Below are 13,782 nucleotides of genomic sequence, written 5' to 3'. Positions count from 1 at the left end.
GTATGAAGTTTCCCTGAGGGAGACTGGCTCTCGCCAGCAAAAGCCATCTTGGTTCAGTTGGGTCCCTCCAGAGGCCTCGGGCTCACAGCTGGTGGCCGAGCCACTTCAGCCAAAGAAGACCCTGAGCGAGCAGGCCACAGGCTATTACTCTCCACCCTGCTGGAGACCGGGCCTGTGGGGGTGCCATGCTCAGCTTGTCCCACCCCCTGGGGCTCATCTCCAGCTGCTGTCTCCTTCCACTCCCCGCTGCTCCCTGAAGGAGGCCCCAGAACCCCTCAAGAGACAGACTTTGGAGTCCTGACTTGGGCCCACCTAGAGGCAGGCAGGACACCACCGGGCACCTAACCCGCCCTACCCCCACACCCACCCTGGACCGAGTCCCAGGGTCCTGGGAAGGACGATTATCACCACACTGGAGACCAGGCCTGGTTTGCATAGTCTGCACGTTTAATCACTTTAAAATCTCTAACATTATCTCGTGTCCATTAAATAGAACCAACAATGCTGGGCCTGTTTAAATTACAAGAAAAAAAAAAATCACTGTGCACCAACCCAGTATCTTACAAAACCAGCTGGGCTGGCCACAAGGGTGGGTAGGTGGGAGAGGCGGGGGCACCCCTGGGCAGGTGGCTGGGTGCCAGGAGGGGCTGGGGAGAGAAAGAAAAGGGGGCTCCCAAACGGGAGGGGACTGATTGTCCTAATGGGAGGGGTGCAAAAGGCACGTCAGAAGAGGGAGACTTGGCGGCAGGACGGGTCAGTGCTTTCTCCACCAGGGCACAGTGTTGGAGGGGGCTCGGTGCCACTGCCTGCCCACCCCTGGCACTTGGAGAAGCAGTGACCCGTGAGCTCCTGGCACGACGAGCCCATGTAAAACACGACGACAGCCTGCCCCTCCCCCAGTGACCCCCCTTTCCTAGGCCTGGCCTGCCTGCCTCTTCAGGACTTGGGGCTCAGCTACTCCTCATTCCTCAGGAACACGCTGCAGCCCCTTGCCCCTCAGGGCCAGGGCAGCCGGGGGAACAGCAGGATGAACAGTGGGTGTGGGAAGGTGGGTGGTCCAGCTGCTACCCCCGTTAAAAATACAAAAAAAAAAAAACAAAACAAAACTCAGCATCTAAAGTGAAATAATCACAAAGTGAAAATATATCCTCAAACAGCCCCTGAGATCCCCACAGGGGAAAGCAGCATCGGGTGGGAGGCGGGAGGGGCCGGCTGGGCCACCGTCCCTCCCCACCACCCACCCAGGGGCTCCGGGACTGTGAATGCCAACAGCCCAGGCAGCCCCGGGCTCAGAAAACAGGGACTTGGGCCCCGGCGGGGGGGGGGTGCCAGAGAGGGGCGGGTGGTCAGGACGCCAGCACAGGGCTCGGCCTGGGGCAGCCTCACTCCGCGGGCAGCCAGCTGTGGTGGAGGTGGGCACAGGGACAGATACACACGTGCGCCCCTGGAAGCACCTGCCTTGCCTTGGTCCCTTCCTTCAATCACCGCTTCCGCCCGAGGCTCACCAGAGGTGGGGGACAGGGTCAGGGACGCAAAAGCCCTTGGCGAGGCGGCCTCCTCCTTCAAATACCCCCTGGGCCAGCCTCCCTGCTGCCTGATGGGGACCATTATTGCTTCAGAGGGACAGGGAAGGGGAAGAGGGCGGCCCAGGGCAGGAACCCCGGAAGAGAAGGGCTGCCCCTCTTCACTCTGCAGGAGCTCTGGCTGGGGCCTGGGCCTCAGAAAGCTGCCCAAGAGGTCTCACTCCTTTCTCCACACGCTGGGGTGCTGGGGGGCGAGGCCCTCCCTGCCCCTCCTCTGGTCCTGGGGCCCCACCTCAGGCAACCAGGTGGCCCAAGGGTAGGGTGGGAGGCGGTCTCTGCCCCTTTTGCCTCCCAGCTGGGGTCCAAACCCAGTCCCAAGATAAAAAAATACTTTGGTGAATTAAAAAGTGCCCAAGGAGGGGACGGGCTCGAAGGGGCGGGCAGCAGGCGCTCGTCAAAGGGCGCTCTGATCTTTGATGAAGGCGGTCCTCTCGCCCCGGCCCTCGTCCTCTTCTGAGTCAGATGGGCACTCCTCCTGCCAGGCCTCGGGGGGCAGCCCCTTGTAGGAGATGAGGCCACGGTCCATGGTGTACACCTTCACCCCCCGGAAGCTGAAGCCAGAGCGCAGCTGCAGGACCAGGAAGACAGTGACGAAGACCAGCACGATGAAGGCGCAGCTGAGGCCGGCCACCACCTCAGGCAGGTGCGAGGGCAGCAGCCCTGCCCGCAGCCGCGGCTCGGCCTGCACCTCTGGGGGCGGCCCCGGCCGCTGCTGCTGTGGGGACTCACGGCTGCTCTGGCTTTGCCGGGAGCACGTCAGCTCCACAGGGTCCAGGGAGGCATGGCTGGGGCAGGTGAGGCAGTCTGTGGGGGCTGGCCCCTGGCATGTGGCACACGAGACGTGGCAGGGGGCACAGACGCTGGCCCGGATGGTCTCCACGTCATTCTCGGTGCTATAGTGCGTATTGAGGACTTGGGGAGTGAAGCCTGGTGGGCAGTGCTGGACACAGCTCTTCTGGTGCAGGGAGAAGCCCTCCTCACACACTGCCGGCATGGGAGAGAAGGCAGGGGTCAGCTAAGCTGCCCACGGCCATGTGAGCCCCAGGACGACGGGAGCCCTGTGGCCTGCAGCTGCAAGCATAGTTGTCACAGTCCCCAGGAGCTCCCAGCCCCAGAACTGTGACCACCCCAAGGGCCCCAGGGGCTCTTCAGACCCTTTTTTCTCCCAGAGCTGGGTTTCAGGACAAACCACCTCTGTCCACCCCCGTCTCAGGCCCCCACACCCCAACAGCACCCACTACTGACCCACACAGGCCTGGCTGGATGTAAGGGTCTTGCAGCCGCTGCTCTCAGGAGGCGTGGGCAGCCCCTCGGGGGCCGTGCCATACAGCACAAGGGTGAACTTGGTCAGTGTCCCTATTCCGGGGTGGAGAGGAAGCAAGAGTTAGAGGGCCCTGGGACCCCTCCTGGCAGCCCACACCCCTCCAGCTCTCCTCCTTGCCCTGCCAGCCCTCAAGTGCCCCAATACCATAGTTGTTGGCTTCGCTGGTGTTTTCAATCTCCAGGACCCACTCGCCGGAGGGGTCCTCGTCCCAGGAATGGGTCGTCATGAAAGCCCAGTCATTAAACCCATCTGCAGAGTAGTCATGTGGCCTGGACGAAGAGGGTGGACACAGCTGTCTGAGGCTTCTGGGGGGACCCGAGCCAGGGGGCACCAAGCCCACAACACATGGACCAGACACCCTCCCCCAGTGCAGCACCAACCCCATGGGCTGGGAATGCCTGTTGGCTCTGTTTCCCAGGAGGCCAAATCTCATCAACCAGAAGATTCTGGAAACGTGCAAGGGTGCTACACATGGGAAGGCACACAGATGTGGCATGTAATGGCAGAATCAGGGATTCCTATAATATGAGACAGTCCCATATGCAAAACCATCCCTCCCTAAATGCCCACAGTACCCCCTTGAGAAGTATTTGGTGACGATCAGGGCCTGAGAGTGAATGAATGATGCATGTGGGTGGGAGGGAGAGGATGAGCCGGACAGGGCAAGCACCTGGCAGCCAGCAGGGTGGAGCGGGTGCCCATGGGGCTGACCAGGTGGATGGCCAGGTCGCCGCGGCGATTGTAGGACAGCGTGAGCCGCGCCTGAGCGTGCTCCAGCCGTGTGATGTGGCTGGGCTCCCCCAGGCAGGCGGTCACAGTCTTCCGCACCTCTAGCCGCTTCCCGATGTCCCTGTGCAGACAGCACCATGAAGGTCCACCAGCCTGGCCCAGAGGGACCAGCAGGGACCCCCTGCGACCTTCGGGTCCCACCCGCCCCCTCCCAGCCAGGGTCCAGCCCTCACTTGGGTTCAGTGAGGATGTCGATGATGCACTTCCGCTGGGGGGCCACCGTTGTCCAGTTCTGGGCCAGGGCTACCATGGCACCTGCATCCAACAACCCATAGCCATACGAATGGCTCACTGTGGGGCAGGGAAAGCAGGGTGAGCCAGGAGGCATAGAGTGCCCCCACCGACCCCCAGTCCAGCCCACTGGGCCACCCTGTCTTCACCTTTCCGGCCCACACCATTGGTGGCCCAATCGTTAGCATTGAGGTGTGCTGGCTTTGAGGTCTGTACCACCAGGTGCTGCATGTCCCGCCAGGTGAGGTTCTTACTGCAAAGGTGGGAGGGAGAGGCTGGGAGCTCAGTCTCTTAGGAGAGAGGTTGGAGACCAAGGACTGCCCTGCAGAGAGCACTGGTGGGGACAGGCCTGCCCCTAAGTCCCCACCACTTACTTGGCCTCCAGGGTGAGAGCGATGATGCCGGCTGCCAAGGGGGCAGAGGCTGAGGTGCCTGTGTGAGACTCCGTGCACTTCTGCCGCAGGTCAGTGGTCACCTACCAGATGACACAGTGTTGGGCCTGTGATGGGGACCAGAGAGGCCCTGCCCGCCCGCCCGCCCTCCCTCTGCCTACAGGCCCTGAGCACCACAGTGGGTGCAGCAAGCCAGGGCCAAGACCCCTTGCTCCCGGGGGCTGCCTCGCTAGCTTGCAGTGGACAGGCCAATGCCTGGCCCTTTCTGGGCCTCCATTTCCCAAGGAACAAGGGGCTTGAAGTAGAGATTGGAGGTCATTAAGAGCGATGCATGTTTCTAGGGAGAGTTCACATGTCTCAGGGCTTCACAGACAGCTCTACGGCCCCCAGGAGTCTGAGAGAGCCCCCAGCTCCCACTCCAGGATGCCTAAGCCACTATCACCCAGCCACGTGTAGGTGGGAGGCAGATGGAGTCAGAAAGGGGGCCCTGGGGAGAGCTAGCCACAGCCCATTTCCCCACCCGGGGCAGGACTCACAATCTGCTTCTCGTTCTGGTTGCCACTGCTGTAGGTGGTGGCCAGGGTGGAGGAGCAGGCCTCGCTGTACCAGGGCACGTTGCCGAGCTGCGTGGCGCTGCTGATGGACAGCGTGTAGATGCTGTTGGTGTAGCCATCACAATTGCAGCTGTCATGCTCCCGGCCTCCATTGCCTGAGGCCCAGACGAAGATGGAGCCTAGCCCCCCACGGCCCTGTGGACACAGCGGGCTGGGGTCACTCACGAACAGGACTTGGGGGAGGCCTCGTTCTTGGGGGACCCTCTACCCACCCCCCGGTTCCCCTGTGAGATCCCTGCTGGATCAGGTATATACCCAAATACGTCTATGCACAAAAAAATAGACCCGGAACACCACCAAAATGCTCAGAGTGGTGATCCCAGGGGTGGAATTATGGGTGATTTGTATTTACTTTTCTCTTTTTCTGTCTTTCTGGTCCCTTAATGTCTTAATAAACATGCTTTGTGTAAAATTAAAAATTAAACACAACAAGAAACAAACAGGAACAGAAAAACACAAGGAAGAAAGCTCTGGAAAAGACAGCGCCCAGTATGCCCCCAGAGGCAGGGCCTGGATCCCAGGGCTGGGCCAGGACCCCCACCTCACCTGGCTAACCCCCCGGAAGAAGGCCTCCTCGGCGAGGCGGGCTGGCCCATCCACCGTCTTGCCGTCATCCTCGGGGCCCCAGCTGGCGCTGTAGATGTGGATGTGGTTGGGGTTCAAGCCCAGCGAGCGTGCCTCCACCGCATCTGTCACTTCGCCATCTAGCATGCGCACCCCTGGCCACGGGGTGTGGGGGAGAGGGATCTGCGTGGGTCCAGCTGCCAGGGGCAGCCCCTAGAGCACAGCTGGCCCTACACCTGGAGCACGGGCAGGGGCAGGTGGAGGCTGGTGCTGAGCCCCTAATGGCCTGCCTCTGCTTTCCAAAGAGAATATCCGGGGAGGGGAAAAGACAAGAACGTCACCTGCCCTCAACCACACATTCTGGACTAGGACGAGGCTCTGGGCTCCCAAAGGAGGGCGGTGATCAAGGCCTGCCACGTAAGGACGCAGAATGAGCCAGGAGGATCTGGGGAGACTCCTGCTAAGAAACTCTTACCCCGCTCCACAGCACAGGGCCACCAGCACTGGTGGTTCAGCAACATGAGTTGCTAAGAACCCTCTAAGGAATGGCCATGTGGTCAAAAGGATCCACAGTGGGAAAGTGACAGGCACTGGCTGGATGGGAAGGAGGTGGAGAAAAATCCCACCCCCAGGATTCTCCCAAAGACAGAATGACCAAGACCCACACCCACCTCCAATACGGGCATTGTAGGCCACGCCTACGCCACAGACGCCGTTGTTGGCCACCGCAGCCACCTCGCCCGCGCACCGCGTGCCATGCCTGCCAGGGCAAGAGCACAGCATTAGCGGTGGACAGAGTGTGGCAGGTGCAGCCTGAGGAGCAGGAGGGTCGGCAGGACTCTCCACTAGGACCACTGTCCCACGTGTGCGCACAGTCCCTCCACACATCCCACCTGGCCCAGGGCCACCTCCCATCTGACCAGACTCTCCCTCAGAGCCCCAGTTGGACCAGGACTTCGGAAGAGACTTCAGCCTCTCGGGCAGGGCACGTCTTAACCAGTCTTGGCCCTGCTTCCCAATGAACGAGAAGAGAAAGCAGGTGGAGGCCAAGGGCCTGCTGGTTCTTACCTGTTGTCATTCATCTGGGTGTACCGAGGCTGGGGGTCAGGGTCCTGGTCATTGACATCGAAGCTGGCCCCAGGATCCTGGAAAGGACATGGCCATCATCAGGAGCAGCCTGACTACACTGGCAGAACAGGACTGCCGCTAGACACCCCTTAGCAGGGACAGCTGCCTCCCTGCCCCACCTCCTCACATAATTGCCTGCCAAGTCCGGGTGGTTCTTCTCAATGCCATCATCCAGAATGGAGACCACAATGCCGCGCCCCGTGTAGCCCTGGGCCCAGGCATCCTTCACGTTCAGGTCCCGCTGGGTGATGCCAGACTGCAGAGACACCCACCCCGGTTGCCCCGCCACTGATGAGATGTGGTTGGCAGCATGAGATTAGGAGGAACCCCTTCACCACCCCAAAACCTCCTTCTCCATCCAGCTCTGGTTGTTTGGGCTCCTAGAAGCCTAAAGAACTCTGGGAGGGAAATCCCCAGGCTCCACACGATGGGCTAGGGAAAGACTGCTCAGCAGACAGAAAGAGGAAGAATGAGAGGAAGCCTCAAAGTCAGTCTCATCCACCCACAGGATCCCTCAGTGGAGGGGTAGGTGCAGCTGGGGAGGAGGACCCAGGACCCAAGGAGGCAGCATACCAGGTACCACTGCTGGGGAAACTTGGGGTCCGTGGGCTCCTGGTACACATCCCGTTTGGTCCGTCGCTTTGCCACCTGTTGCTCCAGCCACTGTACCTGGGAGGGAGTGAGGGAGAGATGCTGTGGGCAGAGAAGAGGGGGGAGAGAGGCACTCCTGAGAGCAGGAAGGGAAGGGTGGCTGTAGGAGAGGCTGCGGCTGCACTCACTTGAGGCTCCCTCTGCAGCCGGCTGTGCCGCGGGCGGTGAGGTGACAGGGACCGCTTTGTCACTGCTCGATGCCAGAAGTGGTAATAGTCACTGAAGATCTATAACAGAGCAGGGAGACTGAGCTGGGCTTCCCATCTGTCAGTCCCCCGGGAGGCGGGGGACGGGGGTGGACAACCGGCTGCAAGGGGAGGCACACAGCAGCAGGGGATGGAGGAGCATCTGCTCTCTGCCCAGGACCCAGCGGGAAGGTGCAGCAGATCTAGGGGGACTCGCTCCCGCCCCCTGGTCCATCTGAGTAACCTATGCTAGAAGCCCAAGGGCAGGAGAAGCCGCTGCTCCCATCCCCCGGCCTCCCAGAACATGCCTACCATCCAGATACCCCCAGGAAGACAAGCCCCACACTTCCTGCTCCCAGTGCCCAAACCCCTGCCCGCACGGCCCCACCACCAGCAATGTCCTATGCTTCGGCGAGCAGGCAGTAGGAACCCCTACCTGTCCCAGATTGAGGAAGCCATGCTTGCGGGCCACACTGTCAGCCACAGCCGGGCCTCCAGCAATGCGCACGGCCCAGGTGTTGGTGAAGACCTTCTGACCACGGGCATCGGCCGCCAGCAGGACCAAGGCTATGGCTGCTGCTACCACCCATAGCAACCAGGGCCTCAGCTCCATGGAGGGGACAGGTGGCCGGGACCCCGGAGCCCCCGTCTCCTTGGCCTGGTCACAGGGCCTTGGCTCTGGCGTGCCTGTTCACTGCCTGTGGCCCGGGGCTGACTGGCGGGGGCATGGGGCCAAGACAGGCAGGGCTGTGAGGGGAGGATGAGAGCTGCCGGCTCTGAGAGGAAAAAGGAAAAAAAGGGGGAGCGAGTCAGTCCATCTGCAGCCATGCGCCGATGTTGCCTGCCCACCCCACTGGTCACTCCAGGCCTAAAGGGGCTCTGGGGGAGACGGGTGAAAATCCAGCCCCCAGGGTCAGCCGGATAGATGGACAGATGGACCCCTGGACACACAGCTCCCAAGCCTCTCTCCACACAACAAGTAGGATAAAGAGTAGCAAGGCTTGAGTTACTAAAATCAGAAACAACCACTGAACACACGCTCACCAGAATCCATAAAACAGGGGTATAAAGCAGTATGTGCACATGAGCCCCTTTTGTTTTTAAAAAACTATTTATACACGTATATTTACATATAACCCCAAAACAAAATCTGGAAGGACACACGCCACAATGTTAACAACGCTTCTCTCAAGATGGTGAGAATTACGAGTAATTATCTCCTTCTTTGTGTCACTGTATATTTTCCAAATTACTTAGGTAGATTTTATAAAGGAATGAAATGTTGGCTTTTTAATATTTCTTAATAGGCAGCATCTACACAGCACACTAGGGTTTCTTGGTTCAGCAAGCAAACCCGGCCACAGGGAGTTATTTGCAAACACCCACAGCCCCTGGGAAGAAAGTGGGTGACCCCGGTGGGATGGGGGCTTTGGGCCCCAGCAAGGGGTTTGCAGTGGCTTCACCTCCCTCTATGGCCCAGACTGGCAGACAAAAGCAAAGTCCAGGCTCTTTTGACGCTATTTCCTGGGGAACACTGGGGCCGCCCAGGCAGCAGCCCCTTCTCACTCCACACCCACCAGCCTTGCGTAACCCGAGCCAGGCGGCTGGGGCAAACACCGGCTGCTGAGCCAGGAGTACCAAGGTGAGGCTGAATCAATAGTCCACGTGTTGTTTTTCCTCCTTCAGCAAACAGACAGCGGAACCTCTCTGCCCAGGGCCACATAACTGTCCCCACATAGGGCCCCTGACGAGCCAGAAGCCAAGCCCCTGGGGTGGGGAGAAGCGAGGAGAGGTCCCAGGGAGTTAGCCTGTCCAGCGCCCAGCTCAATGAGCAGAGCGCCTGCCCACAGGACCCTGGATGCCCCACCACTCCCAGGGCCCAGCCCCAAAGGAAGCCACTTTACTGGACGGCAAAATGAAGCTCCCCAGCTCAGCAAGCCCTGGGAGCTGGGCAGGCAGGCCCTCCCCTGGGGAACCTTTGCTTCTCCAAGGGCTGCCCTCAGCCACAACCAGTCTCCCCGGCTGCTCCGGCTACAGTCCCACCCTGCAGGCTGGGGGGACTCAACACACAATGCCTGGAGTATTTTCAGTTTACACCAAAATAACCTGACAGCTGATGGCAGGAGGCATCCGCACGGCAGGTCCTCCTCACCCCACAGGGGCAGAGTCCACAGAACTCCCGAACAGGCCTGGAAGCCACAGCCCCATGATGCCTTGGGCAGCCCAGTTTCAGAAAGCTGGTCTGAGCAATGACCTCAAGAGTCCGGCAGCCAGAACATCCAGCCCGAGAGGATGAAGGGACCCCCAAGCCCCTTATTTAACAGATGATTGGAGCCCTGGGGGCAAGGCCGGATAGGAACAAGGCCTCTTGTCCTCTTTTTGCCACCACAACAGCTGCCTCTTGGTTCCAGATGCCAAGCAAAGCCGCCCCCTAACTACAGTGCCGTGAGCCCTGCTGGCATCCCCAAATCAAGATGGGGTTTGTCTGGGTCGAGCCCAGGTTCCAGCACACAGTGGCTCAAGCTGCAGCTGCTTGGTGTTAAAGGTGATTGACCAACTGCTTAATTACCTTGCAGCCCCCCGGAAAGCAAGCATCCTCTCTCCGCCCAGCACCCCCAGCCACGGTGAGCAGTGTCTACGGCTTCCACCGCGCCCCGAAGCCCCTCAGCAGCCCCGCCTCAGGATCCTGGAGGGAGGATCCCCCTTCCAGAAGAGCAGGCGCTAAGAACGAGGAATGAATGGGCTTCCCCCCCCTCCGCCCCCACCCCAGACTCTGACTCACCCTCTGAGTCCAAGTTCGGCGCAAACCCGGAGGCTTGCTGTACCCCTAGCCTCCCGTGATGCCCTCTCACGGGGGACTCAGCTCCGGGTTGTGGCCATAGACAGAGCTCTGGGTGCTCTTCCTGGCTGTGTGCTTGGTTAAAGCCCTTTTCTCCAGCCTCAGGAACATCCCGACGGAGGGGGTCACTCCAAGGAACCCAAACTGAACCTACCCCTAGGTCCGGCCGCTGCTTCCCAGGCACTCCGGGCCTGGCGTGGACAGGGCTCCTCGGGAAACCCGGTCTGGTCTCTCTTTTCAGCAAAGGGACACCAAGCCTGGTCCTGTTCCAAGCAGGGACAGGCTCCTCTGAAACTCTGATTTCCAGCTCCTCCTCAACTACTCATCTGCTGTGTGATCTTAGATAAGTCACTTCCTCTCTGGGCCTCAGTTTCCTTGGTGGTAAAAACTGCTAGACCAGAGGTTTTCAAACTTTTTTAAAAGCCACAGAATCCTTCTTAAAAAATCAGATCTGGTGCGGAAGCCCATTATAGGTCATAGGAAAACTTGAGCCGCTCTGGGTTGACACAGGTCAGTCAGCCTTGACTATTCTCCTACGTGGTGTCCACACCTGGCAGGCCCTCCCCAGGCCACATCACCTGGGTTCCCCGGGCCCTTCCCAAGTCGGAAAGCGAATTCCAACGCCCTGAGGTTGATGCCGGTCTGCACGCCCAGGGCCGAGGGTCAGCGGGTGGCGGGAAAGCAGGTACTGACCTGGCAGTGACTGCTGTCAGACCTGTCCGGCGAGCAGGCCGCCCCTCCGTCCGGCCAGCCCGCGAGGGCAGCGGGGGCCTCGGCCAGGCCAGAGCGGGGAGCAGCCCGGCGGCGCCCGCGGACCCGGGACCCGCCCCGGCGCCTCGGCCGCCCAGGTGTGCGGGGGCCCGGCCGGGACGACGCCCCCGCCCCGCGCGCCTCCTCCCTCCCCGGCGCGGGCCGGGCGAGCCGCCGGCGCGCCGAAGGCCGGCGGGGAGGCGGGAGCGCCCGCGCCTCTGGAATGCTCTCCCCATCCCGCCCCGGCGGGCCCGCGGGCGCTTCCCGGGGTCAGAGGGCTCGCCCGGGCCCGAGAGGAAAAGTCCCGGCCCGGGGCGCGCTCAGGTGGGCTGCGGGCGCCCCGCCTGCGCCCCGCGGGCCCGAGAGCCGGCGGCCCGCGCCTCCCGCGGCGCCGGGCCCGCGCCCCCTGCTTACCCTGGGGAGCCGGCCGGGGAAAGTTTTCCGGCGAGCGCCGCGCGGCTCGGCGCCCTCGGCCCGGGAGAGCCGGCGGCGGCCTGGCCCGGCAGCCCCGGCCCTGCAGCAGCGTCACCGCGCGGGGGCGGGCGGCGCGGCCCGGCCGCCGGCGACCAGGGCGGGCTCGGCGTCGGCGCGGTCGGCCTCGGCGCGGGCTCCGGCTCCGCGCGGGCGGGCGGCGGGCGGCGGGCGGCGGGCGGCGGGCGGGGGCAGCGGCCGGGCCGCGGCGGCGCGGCTTGTTTACTCGGCCGCTGACAGCGGCTGCGGCGGCCCGGCTCCTCCTCCGCCGCCGCCGCCGCCGCCGCGCCCCTCCCCCTGGCGGCGCCACCTCCGCGCGCCCGGCCGCCGCCGCCGCCCAGGCCGCCCGGCCGCGTGCGGAGCGCCCCGGAGCGCCTGGCCCGACCCCGGCCCTGCGGCCTGCTGGGGCGCCGCTGCCGCCGGCTCCCGGGGGGCGCGCGGGACGTGGGGCCGGCGGTCCCGGAACCCCCCCGCCCCCCGGCCGCCGGCGCGTCCCCAGGCCCCGCTGCCCGCGCCGCGGCCCCGCGGAGATCCGAACTCGAACTCGGAGCCCTGCGCTTGGGCCCGGGCGCCTCGAGGGGTGCCTGCAAGCTCAGCCCCGGCCTCGTTCTCGGGGAGCTGGTCCTCTGCTCCCCGCTTCCCCACTCGCTAGCCGGCGTTTGGGCACGACCGGGTTAAGTGGCCTGGGATGACGGACCTGGGGTACCCCGCCTGAGGCCGGACTTCACAGCAGCCGGGCAAACCTTCCCGTGGCCTAGTCTCAGAGGACTCAGGATTTTATCTGCCTCTGTAGAGACAGGTGGATACGCAGAACAAGTAGCCCATGACCTTTGATTTTTTTTTTTAATTCTTTTTTTCTTTTTTTTTTTTTGTTTTGCACCAGCCACCTGCCAGGCACCAGGCCAGCCGCTTTACATTATCTCCTCCCTATGTACTTTTTTTAATCCGCATAATCCTTTCAGGCTGACATTATTAATCCCATTTTGCAGATAAGGAAACTGAGGCGCGCAAAGTTTAAATAATTTGCCGAAGGTCCCATGAATAGCAGGCCACAGAGCCCGGAAGAGATCTGGGGCGTTGGCAGAGCCCGAGTCCAAGCTACTTGCAATATACCAGCCGGCTCCTCTCCGTCCCTGGGTCCCTGCCCTAGAAAACGTCTGTGCTACTTGGCTGAGGCCCCCATGAAGACCGCCACTGCTTGGGCTGGGAAAGAAAAGAGGAGAAATGTGGCCAAGAGCTTCCCCAGGCTGGGTTATGCCAAGGTCGCAGAGCAGTCTCTGCTGGTCCCTTCCTGCTCGATGTGAGGTAACCTGGCAGCACTGTCTTATCCTGTGGCCTCCTGAACACAGGTTTGGGGATAATGACAAAAACGCACACCGCCAAGTGCTTCCTGTGAGCCGGGCACCATTCTCAGCTCCGTCTCTGTGTTAACTTGTTTCTTCCTCACCCCTAACCCCGTGAGGCAGGTGCAATACGTTTTCCTTTAGGCACCTTTCATGTATCACTATCTGCATTTTATGGAGGAGGAAACTGAGGCCCAGAGAGGTTAAGTAATATTCCAAAGGTAACTCACTATGTGACGAGTCAACAAGCAAACCTGGGTTCAGATCCCTGTGGCACGATCTTATGTTATGCCACCTTAGACAAGTTGCTGAATTCTCAGAGCCTCCATTTACCGCTCTGAAAATGGAGATAATATTCCATTAACGGGATAAGGTCCCATTGAGGCACCCTTACAAATGCTGCAAAAACCCAGAAGCTCAGGGAAGAACGAGGGGTCTTGAAAGTTGAGCTGGGACGTAAGTCCAGTTGGGCCCCATCTCGGAGTGAGAACTTCCCCCAACAAGGAGCTAAGACCCTGGGGTAGCCCCTCCCACCCCCAGCACAGCCACAGTTGGGAGAACAATACTGCAGTCAGACTGAGGCAGGAAGTGAGTCACGGTTCTTCCTCAGTCTGTGAGCAAGAGAACCCCATTGAGGGGAAATCGGGACAGGACTGGCTCCACCTAGACTTGGAGTCCCCCAGTGCCCTTCCCACTTGTCCTCTGGCCTAGAAGAAAGGTCAACCCGGAAAGAAAGCAATGCTGGCTGCCTCTAGGTGCCCCACCCATCCTGGCGGCTGGCCCTAGGGGAGCCACAGTGGGTTTTAGGAGGAGGAGGGGCGAGCCCTGTCTCAGATGGCTGCCACCCAGCAGAGACACTGGAACTTCCCAGTCTCGTCCCACCGGCCTGCCCCTTGGACCCTGCCTTTGGCATCAGGC

At 61.4% G+C, this 13,782-nt stretch overlaps 1 protein-coding gene across 6 annotated transcripts; it reads right to left on the bottom strand.

Annotated features, from left to right (window-relative positions):
• Positions 1 to 425: 425 nt before the first annotated feature.
• Positions 426 to 12,353, bottom strand: FURIN (furin, paired basic amino acid cleaving enzyme). Of its 6 annotated transcripts, XM_070230787.1 has the most exons (17): positions 11,465 to 11,589; positions 10,455 to 10,563; positions 7,898 to 8,237; positions 7,405 to 7,503; positions 7,199 to 7,294; positions 6,753 to 6,881; positions 6,566 to 6,642; positions 6,169 to 6,257; positions 5,480 to 5,652; positions 4,856 to 5,068; positions 4,302 to 4,402; positions 4,077 to 4,180; positions 3,870 to 3,987; positions 3,578 to 3,757; positions 3,052 to 3,176; positions 2,829 to 2,939; positions 426 to 2,567 (listed from the first exon to the last, which is right to left on the bottom strand). In XM_070230787.1, exons 3-17 carry the CDS (start codon positions 8,072 to 8,074, stop codon positions 1,978 to 1,980), a joined length of 2,382 nt encoding a protein of 793 aa, XP_070086888.1. In that variant the 5' UTR covers positions 8,075 to 8,237; positions 10,455 to 10,563; positions 11,465 to 11,589; the 3' UTR covers positions 426 to 1,977. The 6 variants fall into 6 exon arrangements, with proteins under 6 accessions (XP_070086888.1, XP_070086905.1, XP_023505390.1 ...); XM_070230804.1 differs by lacking the exons at positions 10,455 to 10,563; positions 11,465 to 11,589 and adding an exon at positions 12,219 to 12,353; XM_023649622.2 differs by lacking the exon at positions 10,455 to 10,563 and having other exon boundaries at positions 11,465 to 11,614.
• Between the last annotated feature and the right edge of the window lie 1,429 nt (positions 12,354 to 13,782).

Source organism: Equus caballus, chromosome 1, assembly GCF_041296265.1.
Source record: "Equus caballus isolate H_3958 breed thoroughbred chromosome 1, TB-T2T, whole genome shotgun sequence".
In the NCBI taxonomy this organism is placed as follows: Eukaryota; Metazoa; Chordata; class Mammalia; order Perissodactyla; family Equidae; genus Equus; species Equus caballus.
Note: the sequence above shows the minus strand (reverse complement) of the source record. Positions and strands in the feature narration are given on the sequence as shown.